The 20,783-nt window shown below is 48.0% G+C and overlaps 1 protein-coding gene across 1 annotated transcript in view; it reads right to left on the reverse strand.

The window, feature by feature from the left end:
• LOC119442094 (guanine nucleotide exchange factor DBS-like) overlaps positions 1 to 20,783 on the reverse strand; it is a 128,663-nt gene that overhangs the window by 65,477 nt on the left and 42,403 nt on the right. Inside the window, 2 exon segments of the mRNA XM_049661885.1 lie at positions 952 to 1,066; positions 7,646 to 7,726. Of these exon segments, the coding sequence (XP_049517842.1) occupies positions 952 to 1,066; positions 7,646 to 7,726 (196 nt within the window).

The raw sequence follows: 20,783 nt of genomic DNA on the forward strand, positions 1-20,783 counted from the left end.
CAACTCAGCGTCGGCTCAGCTTCCTAATCTGATTCGCTGCAACTTTGTCGAGACGCAACTCTGTCGCCGTAATAATTAAAACCATGGCAACGGGCGAATCATAAAATAAGTGCCAGCAGCGACAGGCAGACAGTCCTTGGCAGCGGCTCATGTTCGCGCTTGCATAAACAGATACAAAGGAGGGAAGAAAGAGAGGGGGAGGGGGAAGAAGGATCAAGATATCAGCGCCAGCCAGGGGAAAGCGACAAAAAAAAGTGAGCAGGCAAATAATCAAAATGCGCAGGACGAGGGCGTCGGCAGCAGAAGCGGCAGCAGCCCGCCCCTGGTTCGAGCATAGCAGCTCAGAAACGAGCTCGGCGCATGTCGGCGTCGGCTGCGCGTCACTTTGCGCGCTTCGTCGCGCCGAGCACCGGCGCGTGATCTCGCTTACACGCTCTCTCGGAGTGCGGAGGGTAAGGAGGGTGCGAGAGCCGCCGCGCGGTGTACGACACGAGGGAGAGGGGCCGTGCACAGGAGGAGGACAGTCCCTCTCGCTACATGGGTGCAGTGCAGCGCAAGCTGTAGGGCTCGTTGCCTTAGCCAATCAGGAGCCGAATCGAGAAAGCCGCCCCCGAGTGACGATGCCTCGTCAATGGCCACTGTATTGGCTACCATCCTATCGCATAGTTTGCTTTACTTGCGATTAGAAAAGGTGTGAACGCCGGTCAATCGGAACCCATTGCGGTCCCGATCGGTTGCTGCTATCTCTAGGTTCAGCAACGATGAACGCTATACTATCGGGACGGAGCAAATTGCGGAAAGGGCACTGGGAGAAAAGACGACGCGAACGCACGCAAACGTGAGAGACGCAACAAGGCAGACAGAAAGGGAGGCAGAGAGTTTAAGAAAAGCGACGCATGACGTAGTGAGGTTCCCAAATTGCCTCCCAAATTGGGGAGACAAGCAACTTACAAAGGAACACTTGTCAGATACTGCATCAGCCTCCTGTAGTCCTCGTCGGAGAGGCTGCAAAAGGCACCGCTGTCCGGAAACGTCAGCACCGGGTATCCCTCGCATGTTCGGCCCCCTGTGCGAGAAGGGAAAAAAAAAAAAGACACGGTGAGGAGGAGGAGGAGGACGAGTGTCGACGCTTTGCCGGCGACACACACTCGCTGACGGGACGAACCAGACGTTGAACGAACGCAGTTGGTTCTGACGGCGAGCGCTCTGCGCTGATGCCTGTCTGGAGAAACGTCGCGACGGTTTTGCGTCGGGACACGCGTGACAACGCATTCAGCGAGCGAGCGAGACTGGTACCGCCTGCATACCAAAGCGGTCTACTATACTATACTTATTTAGTACTCTTTGGGAAGCTGTATACTCATTCCGGGGCTTGAGAAGTAAGTCAGAAGAGGACAGTTCAGAATATATCGATCATTCCTCGCAATTCATTCCAATCGCAAAGGGCGATTTCAGTAGTCGGGTTCATGAACCAAGGCCAGGATAACGTTAGCAATTCAATTCCAATTATTTTCCTTTACGGGCTTCGTCAGTCGTTCGACCGGCGTTTCATGCCTAACACGTCATTTGAGCGGTGGGAGGTACAGCTGACCGGCGATACCCTGGCGGGACAAGAAGCTCTCGTCCAGCAAGCACGTCGAGCAGCCATGGCCAGTGGAGTCCTGGAATGAGGACACCACCTACTCGCCCTCAAGATCAACGACCTCGATGGTCTAAATAAATGTTTCTCTCTCTCTCTCTCTCTCTCTCTCTCTCTCTCATGCGTCTACGTTGATAACAGGATGGGCCGATTGGGAGTGGGGGATGATGAGAAAGGAATCGAATAGAGCGGAACGGAATAACGCTTAACCAAACGCACGGTATTTTTGGAAGGTATCGTCGTAAGCTAGCGCGCATGCGCATCATTGAGTGCCAGAGGCTTCGTTTGCAACATCTCTATAAGGGACTACACTCCTCATGGGACGAGCGATGTGAACACATGCCATATCCTTCAACACCATCATGGTTGTTCAATGTATCTATGCAGTTTTTGTCAAAATATTGCCGTAGCACGTGCTTATATAAGTATGTCACATTCCCCGTAAATGAGGTGCCAAAGCCGGGCCAAATTCCAAAGCCGACTTATCAGCTTCCGAAAGTAACCCCACGAAAGCAAGGCCAATTAATAAGGGGCCCTCTGGTGCGCCAGCGAACGCCGGTTGTGTTCCACAGACCGAGTCAGAGCCCAGAGTTGTCAAAACACAGCAATATATTCTTAAAACAGGGCAGTCACATATACACGTGCACACTTCGGCTCGACACATCACAATGCAATTCAGATGGGTATTAACAAAACATTGGAAAATAATTAACGCCAAGCACTATGGTTCCAACACGTAAAGTACAGAATGGATAGGAACACCAAGTTTCCAATCGCATTCACCCGTGCTGATCTTGAGCCGGTCGATCTCGGCGTACCTCGAGGCAAATCTCGAAGAAGTAACTTCTTCCGGAAATGCAGACGCTCGACGAACTCGTCGGTTAGCTTGCCGGAGAATCCTCTTCTGCAGACGCTCGGTCTTCACGTCATATCTTCACCGGCGCGTTCTGATCCCCCTTCCGATTCCCGCACGGCGCTTTTATTGCCTTCGCCGGAACTTCTGGAACCTTCGGTCGGAGTTGTGATCCCGTAGCATGAACAAAGCATGAGAATCTTCGAGACGTTTCTCGCGTTTTCGACCACGGCCGTCGGAGTGTCTTCGGGGAGGGTGGTGACTCATCCGTAGGCGCAAGCCGAGTTGCCGTCCTCCATCACTCTCTCTCGGCTCGCCGGGTTAGAGGGTGTTTCGACGCTCTCTCTCCCTCTCTCTCGCTCATTACCCGCCATCGCGTATCTTGTTTTTTGTTTATATACTCCGTTGATCGCGTCGGCTGCCTGTGGCGTATGCGCTCTCTCCCTCTCTCAAAGCTGCCGCGGGGCCGGCTTCATCCTTGCTGGCTTGAGTGACGCGCAGAGCGCGCTCAGATTATGCGCTCTTTTGTGACAAAGTAATTAATGCATCGATGTAGAATGCCCTCCTATGTGTGCCTTTCAGTGTTGCGCATCATAGCCCTAGTTGTTTTTCCGCCATAAAACCTTACATAACTAAGTGTTGTAAGAAACGAACATTTTTCGATTTTTTTAGAAATGAAACTGCCCAGCAATGAAAGCGCCTTCTGGCCGCAGCCAAGATCTCTGCAGTGGCGCCAACGGCGCGAAGCTGGGCAACGAGCTAAGAAAAGCTAACGCTTTAAAACTAAAGTCCCTATATAAGAAAAGTACCGCCATCCTTTGATAAACGCCGCTTCTCTCTCTCCTGTATCTCCGATTGAACGATGATAGCGCGCGCTTTTCACTTCTGTATATTTTCTTTTTTTCCGCCTCAGAGCCATGTTGAAAGTCCACTGCGCAGCCGCAGTCGCCGGCGGCGGCGGCGGCGCGCGCCCGGCCTGAAAGCTTCAACGTGGACTTTCTAGGTGCACCACCGTCGACTTGGCTTTCGCAAGCAAAAAGTTAAGAAAAAGCAAGCGCTTTAGGAGAGGAGGCGGCGGAGGAAAGAGTAGATGGTGGTACTTTTCTTATATAGGGACTTTATTTAAAACAGGTGCTGACAGCACCCTTATGTTCCCACACCACCTCGACGTGACGTCACATTTTTGACGTTATGCATCCCCACAAGGCGGGGAGAACTTCATGGGTCCTTGCATAATTGCATTTCAGTAGTATTATTTTTGCGGACATCAAGCGTAGTGAAGACACATTATAAAGTTTAAGCAGCCAGGGGTCGACCCACACAAAAACGTGCGCCAAACAAAGCATGCAAACTTGTACAAAGCTTGCGTGCTTGTTATTTAGGAGTAGAACGAAGAGTTCGTAGAAAAAACATTAACACAACAAAGTTTACTAATTAAATAAACCGGTTACGTTGCATTTCATGACGCGAGCGTTTACATTGGTGTCGGATATAAAGGTAAATGATTTTTTTTAATGTGACAGTTACCTGTTACCGGATATGAAGTTAGCTTATCGGCCACTGACGATTGATTCTTAATCGTGTGCTCAAAGAATACGCGTATTCAATTTACGTGGAAACTGCGTTGAACTTTTCGCTGTTTCGTTCCCGCCACACCCTCTCTTCGCCACGTTTTTGTTGTTTTTCTGAGAAAAGAATACGAAGGGCTTGAGGGCGAAGGAGGGGAAATCGCGAACTTTTCTTGTCTCTCTGAAATCTTCTGCGCAAATATCTTGCTGGCTCTCATCTATCTTCCCTGCAAGCCGCATCGTCAGCATCAAGCATATAATTCGAATATAACGTCAAACGACATTATGCACGAAAATGTCAGCAACAACCTTGGTGCGCCTTCTTAACGAGGTTCCTTTCGGTGCTTTCCTTTTCTTTTCGCTTCTTTCGAGAGTCGCGAAATGACGAGCGCTAGCTGTGTCACGGTGATTGTTACTGGCACGGGTCGATTCTAGCTGCCAGGACCATCGGCGCAAGGCCCATCCTTATTACGCGGCCTTCGTCAGGCCAGTCACGTAAAGCGTTTACGCTCGGATCCAGCTTGCGCTTTTCGTTTTCTTTTCGCTTCGTTTTCTTTTTTTTTTTCTTTTTTCCTTTCTTTGTGGACGCGCTCCAGCAAGCCCTGGGACCCGTAGTGCTAAAAAAATATCACAGTTTCGCCCTAAGGGCGAAGCAATGAATGCGATAGCAACACAGCAATGTCATACGATGTAAGGTGAGTGGCTTTGGTAGCAATATGAATTGTAGTAAACATGAGCTGATTAAGTAAGCAGGTGTGCTGCGGCGTAAGTAGACCGACATGAAGAGAGACTCGATGACCACGAGAAGGCGCGTGTGAAACGGTGGTGTTGATGAGAAGCGCTTCCCGTGGGCAGCGCGCGTGCGAAGGGACACACCTGTAGCGCTGCACTGCCGATCCGGGCAGCATTACATGTGTAGCGTGCGTTGGAAAATGTGGCCCGACTATTACTAACTGAATGAACAAGCGTGGTGTGAGCGCGCACAAACAAACATGAATAGATCACACTGAATGACTGCAGACAACGACTGTCAAAACGCTGGCAGCAAGCAGCGGGCGTAGGTACGTGCGGTCTATCGCTTCAACGGAAACTCAGCGCGCATAAAGGTCAGAGCCGTGTGGAGATAAGAGACGGTGCGGCGAGCGACGAGCGCGGTTGCTGGCAGAGGAAAAGTGCGCCCCCCCCCCCCCCCCCCGCTCCCTCCGGCGCTGGCTGCCCGCTTCCTCGCTTGCGCGTGGGAGAGATAAGAGACCATGCGGTCGAGCGACGAGCGCGGTTGTTGGCACAGTAGAAGTGCCCCCCCCCCAGCTCCCTCCGGCGCTCGCTTCCCGCTTCGTTGCTTGCGCGTGGGAGATTGAGTGCGTTCGCTCTCCGTGCTAGCGCGCGTCCCCGCACGCTTCCGCTCGGGCATACGGCGTGCGGTGAAGATTTTATCTATACGGAACCTCACGGCGACGGCGACGGCGACGGCGACGACGACGGCGACGGCGACGGCGACGGCGACGGCGACGCCGACGGCAGAAATCCGGTTGAAGTGTCCATATAATTGCTATCGCAATAAAACCAATCTCGTTACCGGGGGCTCTAACCTTTTTGTGCAGATGAGCATTGAGCAAGAGTTATACAATTTTCACTAAACGGATGCGCAGTAAGGAGAGGGAGTGGGAGGGTGGGGAATAAGGGGGTGGGGAATAAGGGGGTGGGGGGTCGAAAATATGCAATCCTACTGTTTCGCGTGGCAAACTGTTTTATTCCAGAAGAAAGGGGAAATGTAAGGGCACAAAGGACCGAAGCACATGCGGCCTCCTTGTGACACAAGCACATGAAACGCAAAGCAAACTTTACATGCTGCAGTTCCCAACTATGTGAGCACCTCGACTTTCTCCCTCTCTTCTTCCCTCTTTATGTCCCCCTGCCCTTCCCCAAGGCGCACAGCAGTGCTCCCTAAGGCATTGCAAAAAATAGCGCCTCTTCCTCTTCACAGTCCCTTCGTAATCAGGTCCCAATCTATCTCTCTCTCGGCTGCCGAGCGCCAACGGCGCGAAACTGAGCAACGAGTTGAGAAAAGCTAACGCTTTGAAACAGGTGGCGACACCATCCTACAGTACCAGCGTCACCTCGACGAGACGTTGCACATTTTTTAATTTTTTTTTTACAGAATCTAATCGATTCTATAGTTGGTTGCTTATCGTCGAAGAAAAAAATTCATTGCCCTCTAATGCAACCAAACACTCGGCCTCGCTAGTTGCGAGAAATTAGCGCCAAAACAATGCAAATACGAGAGAATATACTTCGAGGTCACACTGACGCACCGCACCGACGAAGCTCGGTGGCGAAGTTTCAAAAGTTTCAAATTCGGCCTTTCAAAAGGCAGCCACTTTCAATAATTAAATTCGGGAGTTTTACGCGCCGAAACCACGATACGATTAGGAGGCACGCTGTCGTGGGATTACCGTCCTTATACCGTACTTACCGTCCCGATGGATTTTGACCACCTGCGGTTCTTTAACATGCACCTAAATAAATATATACGAGCGTGTTTGTATTTCACTCCCAGCGAAAGCCGACCAGGACAGAACCCGCGTCCTCGAGCTCAGCATCCCAGCGCCACGGCCTCTAAGCTACCGCGTCGTGTTGGGTAGCCGCACTTTTCTCCAAATGAATCGCAATAAGGTTTTGAAAGAATATTTCACTACTCGAAGTTAACTTACTGTCGCACTTTAAAGTAATTAGAAGAATAAGGAATTCTATACCAAATGAAGAAGTGCGCTCAAACATTTTAGCAGAAGCCGACTGGCTGTAAAAACGGCCTGTAAGCTGTTTAGTCGACTAAGTTCCGCCAATTAATGTCATTGATTCTTTATTCGGAGTACATGTTGCAATTCTAGAAAGTGTAGAGCGTCGGTGCTGACCATATGTCCACCTGTTACTATTCCTGAGATTAACTAGCTCTTTAACGTGCCTCCACAAAAACAGCGAAATGAATTGGAGTTCTGCTCGGTTTTATCAGCCTTCCTTACGCAATACGGGACACAAACTAGTGGATAGCCTCGGAACTCTTGTTAAGCGGACATGCTTTCAGTCGCATCGGTTGGAATATCACAATTTCAACACGCGCACTTAGGTAAGCAATGAAAGAGTTAAACAAAATTCGGCTAATTAGCTATCGAACAATTTCTGATGTCTGCCGGTGCAAAGCCTATCGCATAAAAAGGAACTTTGTTACTACACTTAAAGCTTTCACCGAAACAAATGACAGGTAATACGCTATGATCAGCGCATATGAATGATTTGTAACCGGCGCGAGTGGGCTACAAAGATAAACCTATAGATTTTGTACATTCGAGCCAGATCAATTTTACTATCGATCGGATGTACAAGCGGCGGCCTCTCGCTTGCCTGAACTGTTTTACCGGCCGTTACAAGGGGCCCGCGCAATAAGGCAGCGAGTGAAAAGTGGCATCACGGACAATTACATGCTTACGGAAATCTTACAGTGGCTGTTTCATCAGACGCCCGACAAATGACGTAACAGAATAATTCCGAGCTGCCTGCGCGGTGGCAGAACAGGGTTCCAGGGCTCACCTGTCAGGATCACGTGCTTTCCTTTGAGGACGTCCGCCACATCTCGCACCGTCAGGACAGTCCCACCTTCCATCGTGTCATCTGCAACGGAAAGAGTCAAACACAGGCACATCAGCAAGCGAAAAAACGCAAGAAGGACAACTACCTGTCAGACGCAAGTGACAGTTTCCGCGCGAAAGAGAGAAAAATTGGAAAGCGATACATGTCCGCGTGCCTTCGCCAGACTTACAGGTTGACAACCCCACGGGAATGCAACCCGCGCTGCTCATCTACAGCAGGCAATGGTGCGTGCTTGTCAAAAAGGAATAAATGGGTTATGGTTAGCCTATCGGCGCAAGCGTGAAAGTATGCCCGTTACTGCCACATACTCGCATACCGCCACTGCTGTCGTGCGCACGTCCTGGGTGAGTTTAACCGAGAACGAAAACAGATTCAGTCCGAGCGGTCCAGCAGAAAGTCGTCCGGTTTGCTGCCGTGACGTAGAACGGCGCCGTGACGTAGGCCGTGTCAATCAGAGACGCGTCGGAGCTCGCGAAGCCGAACAAAGGAGACGAAGCTGCTCGCTTGGGAAGAAGAGCCGCAGCCTCTGAGAAGGACCTCGACACCAATACGCGGCCCAGAGGGGGTACAAGGCGAGGCGTGCAGCAGTCGACTACGTAGAAGTCGGTGTGCTATATAGCGCCGCGGCACACATCAGGATCTTCAACAAACTTCGCTGGTTCCCACCCGCAGAGAATTTCCTAAAACCTTTCCAGAGGAAGCCCCGGCGCTGCTATTGTTCGGCTGCCATGGGGATGATATAGCTAGAACGTGCATTTGTCACTTCAAACGTTCTTGTGGCGTTGTTCTTTATACGCTTTAATCTTTAACAATTTCGAAAAAAATCACATTCCTCTAAACGCCTCACGGCACTAACTAACTGCGCATATGCACAACAATGGCGAATCGCTTGCAACGCAATATTTCGTTCATATTGATCAACTTGCGAAGTCACAAAGCCATTTGAAGCCAGAAGCCACGATGTTTGGAAAGATCCATTCCTTCTGTCTGAACCGCCACACTTAATTGCAGCTTTCATAGAACTATATCGCTAGATTTTCCTCTAACAATTCTTGTGGGAAACTACATGGTCTTATCAGTTCGGCACCATTGTATGGCGCCATTTCAACTATAAGTGCTCTAGTAGATTCCATGGAATGAACGTGAGAAAAGGTGCTCGCGTCGTTAGACAAAGATGGTCTCTTTTTTCTCCCCCTTCTAATAACCTATTATTTCAAAATTAACCACAACAGAGTTTTCAAAGAAGGCTTCTAAACTGATTTAGTGTTTTGCTTCAGTGTACCTTTAAGGCATAGTAAAAAGAGAACTATAAAAATGAATTTAACCTCGCATCCTGCAGGAAGTGCAGTAATTAAGGCTCTGAAATTATAGTTATCTTGACTCCACTGCTGTGTAGTCACTGCGGAGGCTAGACTGAGCAAGGGCTCCCAAGTGGGTCATGTGTCTGGTCAAGTACACATTAAGTGGTACACATCGGTTTCGTGCCAGGGTCGCACGGTTCGGGCAAGTGTACATTTCTCTCGCCTGAAACATTTGCGACGGAAAGCTATTTCAGAGTTTTTGTCGGTTTCACTGACGGAATGCCACAAGCCTGAGAGGCCTGGATTTAATGCCACGCTAGACCTCTGCCCTCCGCGGGCTTTTGTTTTGTGTTGAACACGGGCCTTTCTTCTTACCGCAGGCTTTCTATTCTATCGTTCCTGAAAAGCAGCGAAGCACGGTACCTTAATACCCGTGGCAGTTTCAAGGCTGTTGCTTCTCATTTGCTTATATTTCTTTTAAAAAAATAATAATACAGGTTACGACACCAGTTTCCACTTAGATGATATGGTCAGGGGCACGTCGCACACAATGCAGGGAGGCCCTCGCGTGCTAGAGAGAAAATAGCGACAGTGTACAAAGCACTACCCTGAACATTTATTAATTAGCGAATTCCACTAGAAGAACGAAAACAAATTAATGTGCTGAAGAACCAACAGACAATAAAGCCAAGGAAAGCAAAGCGGAAATTAACTTTTTTTTATGTAGATAAGATACCGGGTGCGCGATCTATTTAAGGGCATAATGACGGCTTGAAAACTAGCAACAATATTTCAGTCAAGAATCGAAGTTAATTCAACTTTCTTTTTACTTTTTTTATATTTTAACGCTGTTTTCAGGCTGATGAATAAAATCAATTTTAGCTTCAATAATTCAGTGAATCTGGCCACATAGACGGCCAGATGGTCGGTAAAGCGGGATGATAAGGGGTTGTCGTCCAGTGACTTGAACACGTTTCGGGTGCTATCCTTATCTGAATCTACTCGCCTGGCCGCTTCGTACTTACAACGCTTCTCGAGGCGTGCGGCTCGTTCTTCCTCCGTCTCCTCGGCTCACTGCCTCCTCTTGGTTTCGTTCCGACGACGAAGCCTGGCTTCGTTGTCGGAATTGCCACAAGAACGGCCCGACCATCGGGCCATCTTTGTGGCAATTGAGAAACAACAAGTAAAGGCTTTCAAAATAAATGCGTTACACTTTAAAAATATCTAGTCTTTAATGTAACCATAACTTAACGAGACGTAACAACCAAACAAACGCTCAGACGTACGAAGCTAAACGATAAAGATGTAACCGTACAGAGAACCAAGTTAAACAATAAGATTAACCATACCTCTCGCTACGCACACCCAGACATAACGCAGTTAAGCCACAGCAAATTTTTTAAACATTGTGTGGCTGCTTGTTAGTCTCCCTCCCAGTGATGCTGTCCATAGATAGCGCGAAGCAGGTTTACGCTGGAAACTAGGGACGCCACACTGAGGACGACGTGGCCGCAGATGTCCACAGCGAGCCGAACTTTGGTCGCGCAAGCCTTGTGGGAGCAAGCGAATCCATTACTGAGCAGTGAGGCGTAATGACGCCGTGCACAAAAAACGTTCAAGTGGCAGTCCATACAGCTACATCTCGGTAATGGCCATAATTGGCCTTTGAGGGTTCTCTCTCATCACGGCCTCGAACGGCTGGAAAAACTCCACCGCCTTAACGACGTCGACCACTTGCAGCGCTTCTTTCTCTCAGTGTCAGATGTTAATTGGCCGTAAACTGCTGTCTCGCCCCAAAAAGAAAGGATTTGGAGACATTCAAGACGGTGGCGATCATCAAGTCACTGCAAGGCGATTATATATAGCACAGCGTATAGATTCATATCCTATGTCAGACTGCATGGAAGCTGATACCAAGGAATAAGTGTTCTAGGTGACAGAGGGGTTGGCGAAGACGAAGTTAAGCGCCAAGACAGACGGAATGAGAATGCTGATGTTTGTGGAGGATTCAAAACCGTGTCCTCGAGTACTTCGCGCACATCTGTAAATAAATGAAGGTTAAATTTGATATTGGGCTCATATTTTTAAATAAAGAAAGGAGTAACGAAAGTGGAAGAAAAGTTAACTCGCGGACGGGAACTAAACTTACGCCCACCTTATAACGCGTGCGTTGTTGCACTAATTGAGCGAAGGCTCAATTAGTGCCACTAGTGCAATTAGTGCATGCCTGAGCCCGCTTTATTTAATCTGTGTATACATGTATTAAACTCGGAATTTGGAGTGTTAGCCAGCGCCCCGCACAACCACGGTGGCAAGTTGTCGTTTCTTCCACTTTCGCTTCCATTTTCCTTATCTTAAATTTATATTAAACTTATCATAAGCTTATCACTTAGTCAAAATTAATTAACACCGATATAATCAAACCCCTTGACTGCACGCGGTGATTTTCGTCACTTACGTGCATGCTAAAAATTAAGACAGCGATTTTTTTTTCTGATGACAGTGGAAGGCCTCAGTTTTTTTTTTTTTCGTTTTATTCATAATTTTCGGTTGAAACTGGCTCGCGTGGTGACCATTTCGCAGTTTACGCAGATTCGCTAGACACCTCCTTGAGTCGTCCACATGTGTCCGCCCCTTTCCTTAACTCTCCAAAGTGAACAGATCTCGTAAACTCTTCCCGAAGAACATTCAACACCCAGTAGCAGGCCCTTCATTCGACAAGGCACCACGTCAACCTCTGCTCTTGTGCGCGGAAGTACATCTCGAGCGCGGCGCGCCACTTCAAGTAAGCACGAGCGGAGTAAGGAAAAGGAAGACACGGAAAAGGGCGCGCACATTTCCGCCGACGAAACGTTACACAATAGCCTCCCCCCATCTCGGCCTTCGCGGCCACGCGAGAAGACGTACGGAACCCCGGGGGCCGCTGGCACGCTTCACTACACCAATATACGACGAGGGTTGCGCGTTTTGTACGTTGTACAATACTATATGCCCATCCTCCTCCTTCCTTAGCTTCACTCTCGAACACGATTCTGGGGCCGACGTGGGCCCCGTCCCGATGTATGTACGCACCGTACCCGTGCGCGAGCTCACACACACACATACAGATAGCAAGCAGACACGACCGCGCACGGAGCGCAAATGGAATTCCAGCTATACGAACGGTACGCGCGCGATTCCGTCCATTCTCGGCGGTGATGGTGGCACGCATTCGGCGGTTATGTTCGCTTCCCGCACTCTCTCTCTCTCTTTATCGTTCTCTTTCTTCGCCGTTCAGGCCGCAGAAGATGCCGCTCGCACGACCCATTGTGGTAGCGGCAGCGGTAGCGCGCCGGAAGGCTATATCGAAATGGCCGCACCGCCAACGCCGATGGACCGAGGAGACCCGCGAGGTCGCTCCGACCGCCGAACCCGAACCGGCGACGGAATGACCCAGTCGCATGCACACGCGCACAGCGCCAGATCGTTGCCCGTGTGCGTCGGACGATGGCGCGCCTATACGACGAGGTTGCACGCGTGAACGCGGCTTAAAATCAATATGTGCCGCTGCACGGAAGACTGCAGACCAGGTAGGCACGACACTCGTGCATTTCCCCCCGTAGCGCGCGCTACACTGCGTGCGACGCTCGACGAACCTCGTGTATAGTAGTAGTAGTCTATAGTAGACCACCGGTTCGTACAAAGACGGCGAAGCGCTGCTGTTGCGAGAGTTGGATGACGCGGTCGCTGCAGCGAAAAGGGTGTCGGGGGGTTTCCTCCGTCAGGCGGTATGTATGCTTGGCGGGAAGGAAGATTTCAAGGCTGTGACGAGTGCGCAGTTGGGGCAGGACACACGTGTTGAAAGCCGACAAGTGCAGGATGTGGGGTGAAAAGAAGGAACGCGTTGCCTTGCTACGGTGCTGCCGAGTACAGACGTACGCAGAACACAAAACATAAAATGAAATAAAGGCATCGTGCAATAAGAAGCTTTTTTTTTAGAATAGTCGTGAGGATAAGAGCAAAGCGAAACGCGTATGGTGAGTCAGAGCACAGTGAGGAGAACTTCGCATGCATACGCGCTGTTGCGAGACTGTGTCGCCACTTTATCAGGAACTGCCTCGCAACGAAGCCGCGCCACTCGATATATGCTGAGCATCATGGTACCACATGTCAGTAGTTAGCACCCAATTGAAAGCAAGTGGGTTATGCTCTATTCAGAAAAGATCAATCAATCAATCCGTTCATTTACCACTTCAGAGAGCCTGGGCACAAGTAATAACTCTACAAAGGTTGACAAGGCTTCCTAGCCTTGTAATGCAGTTCAGCAGCACAGTACATCAATGGCGGAACCAGTCAAGAAGAAAAACAGCAATTGACGAAAGCTCACTGCACCTGTACCGATGCAGGTGTATATCGGTGGTGTCCTAACGCGTGCTCCGAGATCTGCTAACAAATTGTGTCCTTTTTAAGCAGGGGTTGGGCGCACAAAGCTATTAAAATTCAGAAACGGACATAATGTCAAAGACACTAGAGAACGACGAAGATATTGCATTGCCAAACAAAGAAGCACAGATCATCTTCGAAATTCGAAAACCATGTCACCTCTGATGTCGACTGGGAAGACAAGGCACCACGGCGCTCTCCGTAGCGTGAATGCTCCACATAGTACGCAAATCCCAATTTCCCTTTTGTAAAGGCTTGCCTCTATGCTTAAACAGAAAACAAAATGGGGAGGCGGACAAAAAAATAGCAATTACGCAAGTTGCACCAAACTATTTTGCTCCATTTTAAAATCGAATGTATGAAATGAGCATTCAACGCTTTGGCTACTTGATTTCTCTTCGTTAGTGCGTTCGCCGGCCACGTCATACGTTTGTTCATAATCCCTGTTTATCAACAACCAAGCAAACAATAAAAATGAGGCACGTAGAGGCAGGCCCTAGTTCTGAACTCAACTGTAATCTAGAACAACCGACAGGCTCATGCTTACAGAATTATATAAAGCACTGAAGGACTCTGGTGGTTCGTATAACTTGTGGGTAATACCACACATTCCGCCCTGGGCGATAATAAACAACTTTCCCAAACCACCCCGTCATTCAGTATTTCAACATTTCCACAACGCGCACAGCTTTATTGATTGCCGATCCACGCCCACATTTGAAAGAGTGAAATAGGGGTGCCGCTCGTCCGTCTGACCAAAAGTCCGAGCGGGCAACGACGACTCAGTGGAAATGAATCTCGTTCGATGTTCCCGCGGCCAGAGAGGTTCCCGGGTTTCCTCTTCCAAACCCGCCGCCTGCCGTGAAAATTACACGATGCGACCAAAACGGGGCCGACAGGGAGGAAGGGGACGTTTGGGTTTGGAAAACCTCGCTAGCGGCAGGCCGCGATTCATTGCACCACCTCTACCGCGTTGCGGCGGAGAGCGATCGAGGAAGAGAGGAAAAGCACGCGTGGCCGGCATGCGTAACCACCTCCTCGAACAACCATTTTTCTTTTCTTTTTTTTTTTCGAGCGGGTGTTTCTCGGCCTCCTCCGCACGCGGAGCACGCTCGGAATGACCCTGACCATTATGAATCGGCCCGCGGCTAGTGCCGGTAGCGCATCGGACTCTTTGCCGCCGCCACTGTCAGGCAGTGCTTGCTGTGCAGGCCTTTCCCTGCGGTTCAGATGCTCCGCACTCTTTGGATAGATGTCCCGGAAGACTGTACAGGCTCTCTCTCTTTTGGTTAATTAATTGAAATTCAAAAGTGAAGCTTTCCTTGCTCACTGACAGTCAGCAACGCAGCCTATATTGCTACTGCACAGCGGTACCGTAGCACCGTGCGGTTTTTACCGCTGCGTTAGACTGCACTATCAGCCCTCGAAAGCGGTTAACACAAGATATCGCGATTAGTTCCCGAGGAAAGCTAAACTCTTCAAAAACTTCTCTTCGAACGGCCCCCTGCCCGGGACTCGACGCTACGGAGAACATGTAAAGAAGTAACTGGCGCGTGTTGACATGTGTATCACCGGCTTCGAGCATACAACGTTCCCTCCACTGTGGCAGATGAGAGGGAGTATATGTCTCCATATCGATATTAACACCATAAATATAACTGTTAGAGGAGGACACGCATCACCCGACACCACGCGTGTGTTTATTTCAGGCCTTAATATGAGCGCGCTGTCAAAAACAGCAAGCAGTGCAGCAAAATGATGCATTAGGAGCCCGTTTCTCCATCATGATTAGGCTGTAGAGCCTAATGAATTCAACAGCAGCGCAAATTATTCTAATGCTGTCAATAAACGCTAGAAGAGAGAGTAATATGAGCACTAAATCAGTTGGGACTTGAACTTCTTCAAAACTACTTATTTGGTGTAATATGTTAATTACTACTGAAAAAAAGAAGGCCAAACTTTTCTTTGTAGAATTTCGCGCTGAAGCATCAGCGCTGGGACGTCACTGTGACATCAGTCATTTCGACGCAATATTTGGCATTTGGGGCGTCTTGGCATAGAAATTTCTAGAGTTTTGTAATTGATTCCTTTAGAACGCGATGCAAATCGTATGGCAATAAACAAAAGACCCGTCACCGGAGCAGACATAGCCGAAATCTGGCATCACGGATCAAAGTATAGTTTATAGTTATGAAGCCTCCTATGACAAAGAGTGTGACCGCTTTGGTATTGTAGAAGCGTTAGTGACTAATAAAACTGAACCTAATATATTTGTTTAGTAACATCGAACAAATTGCACACACTAAAAGCACTTCTGGGTAAACGCATCCAGGGAAAACAAAGTAGGTTGATGGAAGTCACATCGTGCAGTCTAAAGATAGGGAAGCATTCCCGGACACTAACTTGTCCATACTACGGAAATCACTTAACCGTACTGTTAGCCAGGCTCTAACTGAGCTCCTGAACCACAAAGATAAGAAAATACGCCCCTTTCCAGAACTTTACACATATCGTTTAACAGTACCATTCTAGTTTCTTTTTAACCAATCACGATACGTTCAGTTTTAAGCGAGTTACTAACTTTCCCTACGGCACTGATTTTTGTAACACACGTATCCTACCATAACGAACCCCAGGCTCACCCTCAGAGGCGAGCATGAGTCTAAGAACTCTTTCTGCTGTAGGAGCCTTAGTTGTTGTCCAGGCAAGAACTGAATACTGAAGCGGTTAAAACTTCATACAAGCGCTTAACAATAGCTAATCATTTCAACTGCATCACCAACTGCCATACGTTTTAATATAATTCATCTGTCGAATCCTGACACAAACTGATGACATCTTTTCACCTGGGCCATATATATATACTACGCTTATATTTCTTTCTCTTTCAGTGTCTTTCACCGCGCAATTTCTTTTTCAGATTTATATTTTGACACCTTAAACCGCGAACTTATAGTATCGTGCAGGCCATAAACAGAGTCATGGCACGCTTTTGCCAACGACGCCCTTGTGTTATTAAAAGTTATCAATCTTTAGTGTCCATCTAATGAAAAAAATTATAGATAAATAAACGAGAGAGCAAAAAAAAAGAACTTCAAACCACACAGCCAAACTTAGCCCCAACTCCAGAGTAACCTGCTTATATATACTTCCCTTACTTGTTTAAAATACACCTATTCCAAAGCATGACAGGGCCGTAGCCACTTTCGCTCGAGCGTTGCGCGAATAAGTTGCGAGAGATACGCACGGCTAATTCACTACCGTCAGCCTTTTTTCTTTTGCCATTACCGCCGCTATGTGGGCGTCTTTGTCTCTTCTCTTTCAGCCACTGAGGCTCGAAATATAGAACGGCCTCACCCGCGGTCTTCCTTCTCATGGCACGCACACGGTGTCGGCCAGCGCTCTCGAGTCCAACCTCCTCTCCTTTTGCCTATAGTGCCGCTGTACGCCCAGGGGTTTCCTGAACTCCAGCGGGAAAATGGTAGGGGTTCACCCAGCAACAGCAGCAGCAGAAGAAGAAGTATAGAATAAGCCGCAAAAGAGCGTTTGCCTTTTTTTTTTTTTTTTTTTTTTGCAGTCACCGTATGCCGTGGCCCGGATTTCCAGAAATAAACGAGTTCGCATGCAAAACCAGTGTATAGGCGTCCCCGCGTGCACGCGCCAACGCAGCTAATTAGACCAGGGCCAACCGGTTTATAATGAGAACGCGTGCTTGCGCACTTGTTCAAGCCTGCGGCCGTAACCGCCGCTTTAGCTTCTTGTTTTGGAATTAGTGCGAAAGTGTAGTACACTGTGATCAAAATGGGACGACGCAGTTAAAAAATGTTGCACCCTTACGGGTGCGTGTTTTTTTTTTCTCCCCGCGGCTAACGTCTTCCCCATAAGGGGTATGATCGAAACTGTGACGAGGAGAAACGAAGTTTTCCTCGTCGTCTAACTTTAATGGCGAGTAGACATGATGAGAGCTTCGAGAAGACACGAAAACTGCCCGAAATAAACGTTTAATAGCTCGTGTCAGATAATAACTCGTGTCAGATATTTGGATGCGCAAACAGTGGTCAAAATTAATACATAGTTTTTAACTACGACTTCTCTAATCGTTGGTGTAGTTCGTTGGTGTAGTTCGCTGCCGGGAACAGTGATATTTGTCCTTTTTACATTTATATTGTAAGGGCGTTTGCCATGAGACGTATCATCGCCCAATAAAGATGTAAAACGTTTTTACCGCGATATACTGGTTTATAAGGATTACGGACAAAGCATCCTTATGAAGCATATCGAGAAAATCCGCATGACGTCACGATTGACAGCTTCAGAGTGCACGTTCGACATCTCTGTTCAGCCCACAGTCACTAAATACTATATGGTTGCTTTGCCAGCGCATTCGGAAGTTGTAAGTCATGAACGCGCCTTCCGTTCGAATGTCTCAACCCCAGCAAGGCCGTTGTCACTCCCGCAGCGCCTTCGAAAATTCAGAAGTATACGTCTCGAAATTAGCTAAATTGCGAAGAAGGCCGGTCATTCGACGGTGGCCATACAACAGGTGACACAGTTGTTGAACGAAGCATACGTGTAAACCATTCACACCGAGTGATCGGTCTCCTCCGCCGGCCCTACATGTGCCGCTGTCATTGAGACCTCACTTGTCGTAATCAAGTTCAAGGTGTCGCCTGTATGACGACGTCTGCTGCAACGAAATTCTTTCTCCCAAAGCATGGTAGTAAATTGTAGTGGTAGAGCCTCCGCAGTGGTAGCGCCTCCGCAGTGGTAGTGCCTCCGCAGTGGTAGTGCCTCCGCAGTGGTAGTGCCTCCGCAGTGGTAGTGCCTCCGCAGTGGTAGTGCCTCCGCAGTGGTAGTGCCTCCGCAGTGGTAGTGCCTCCGCAGTGGTAGTGCCTCCGCAGTGGTAGTGCCTCCGCAGGTACTTCATGAATCCGAGCAAGCCTTTCGTTACACATAGGTGATGTGGCCACTGACAGACTGTCGGAGAAGTCGCGCGCTCAGCCAACTTTCTTACACGTTCGTCACTAATTCACGTGCGCCAGCACTGACCTCAATTCGACACGAAGACGAGAGTTATATCGATATTAAACGCTTCTGGGACAACAGAGGCTAAGGACATGTCCTTCGAATGACAGACTGCCGTGTGGCACCTGCGAATCTCGCATCTTCACAGCTAAACAAGAGAGATGGACATAACGAGGAGGAAAGACTCCCTTAAAGAACACTAAAGTGACGGCAAAAGAAAACTGAAACAAAGCAACGTGAGAATAGAAAAAAAAAACTACATATTCGTAAGTGGACCAAACCGCTGCCGACGACGGCAGAACAATGACACATGTTCTCTCAAATCGTTGAAGCGCTAGACCAAGTTACCTTCACAGTGGAGGTCAAATGCTGCCAAATTACGCGACCCTGTGGCCTCCAGGATGAAAAAAAAATGCAAGGAAACAAATTGTTCTCTACATGTATAAGTATGTGACGAAAGCGAAGGAGTGCAGTGAGAAAGATCACTGCACTTGACCCAGGCTACCGGAACAAAACAACATGATGGTGCAGCAATTCGTGGTCATTTTGTATTCCTCTTTATTGCATTGTTGGAAAACTTGCCGACTGACTGCAAGGCAGAGCCAACTCAGTCGCGTGCTGTTGTTGCGGCCTGAACACATGGCTCGAGCTAAGAGTCAAAGGCGACGCCACATCATTAGCCTTGTCTTCGCTTGCTCGCACAGGCGGCAAAATGAGATAGGTGTGTAAAATACCCAGTGTATACTTAGATGAGGAGATCCCAATACCCAGTACATTAAAAAAACAGGAATCACCCAAATAACAAACAGAAACAGGCTCATGGCCAATAAAAGCATTACCAAAGCCCCCTCTCGGCGCTTACCTAAAAATTCGCGGCGCACTATAATAAGAAGTTTCGGAACACGGAACTTAACAATAATAGGTCTGATTATTACGTAATCGCTCTGACCTGCTTTTCCTTTTGAAACTCCTTCACGGTATCCTCATGTGCCCCGAACTCCTCAGTTGTATCAAGCTTCGTATTCCGCCCCAGATCACCAGAGAACACAGACCTTTCCATGTTGCTGCCTGTCACCACCAACACTCAACCATCCACAGAATACAGAGTCTTTATAACGCCCACTTTCAAGACCTTGATATTTTTCACAACTCTCTGTGTGTTCTGCTCTGAGCTTTCCGTAGTTGTGTCTTAGCCTCACATATTGTTCAACTTCCCTTCTCCTCCTTTTTCTTATTTATGCATTTTGCGCCTACGGTTACATGTATGTACACTTTTCTTTTCAAGATTGTTATTTTTATTCATTGTTCTTTTTTTTCTTTTACTGATATTCCCCTGCTGTATTTCTTTTTCTATGTATACGTGCGCCAGCACCTAGACCTCACGGTTGTTCCTGGGCACGATAAATTGATTGATGATGATGATCATGATTATTATTATTATTATTATTATTATTATTATTATTATTATTATTATTATTATTATTATTATTATTATTATTATTATTATTATTATTATATGCATCGTTGCTTCGGACAAAGCCTACTAATTTCACCAGACATAGCAAGAAATGTTTTGTTCCCACCACAAGCACATTTAAAATTTTAAAAGCAATTTATAGTTTGCAGTTTTTTTTTTCTGGAAAAGCTACACAGCTTGAGTTGAGAACTCGTTATAAAGAAGAGGACAATTCAAATGGTCACTGCAGCTAGGTTCTGTGCGGCGCTGATAATTAACACCCCTACCTCGCTTCATCACAACAATGTTTTACACGCGCAAGCCTGCTATTGTTATAAAAGGCCACCAAATGACACAAACCGGAAAAAAAAAGGTCAGAAGACGAACGCCGCAATGCCATGCCTCACCAATTATAGTCCAACAATAAACACTCCTAATATTCCTTCCTTGTCCAGAAGGGCCATCGTTTCCTGTTCCTCATCTACTGTATACCTTCATGAGACGACTTGGTTTTCAACGTGTTTTCGGCGATACGTTGGTTGGCGCAATGTACTATCGACCAGAAAAGTTCACGGACCAAGGGATCTGACAAAAAGCTGAATATCTCCGCAGCCTCAAAACGCAGCCTGATATTCCCATTTCTAGCCTCTCCTGGTATATGCGAACGACATTGTTGTGTACGGTTTCACTGGCTACTTTTAAAGGCTGCTCGGATATTTAGCGTTTTCTGGGATCCCGTGGTCCGTAAACGTTTTTGGTCGATAGTACATTGCTTTCTGTCTCAAGAAGCCTGCCTTGTTTGTACAGAGTATATATATGTGCTGACTTGCGTCCCTAAAGCTCTTCTTATAGCTGCGCTACTACAACTAGCCAA

This window comes from Dermacentor silvarum, chromosome 2 (assembly GCF_013339745.2).
Source record: "Dermacentor silvarum isolate Dsil-2018 chromosome 2, BIME_Dsil_1.4, whole genome shotgun sequence".
Classification (NCBI taxonomy): Eukaryota; Metazoa; Arthropoda; class Arachnida; order Ixodida; family Ixodidae; genus Dermacentor; species Dermacentor silvarum.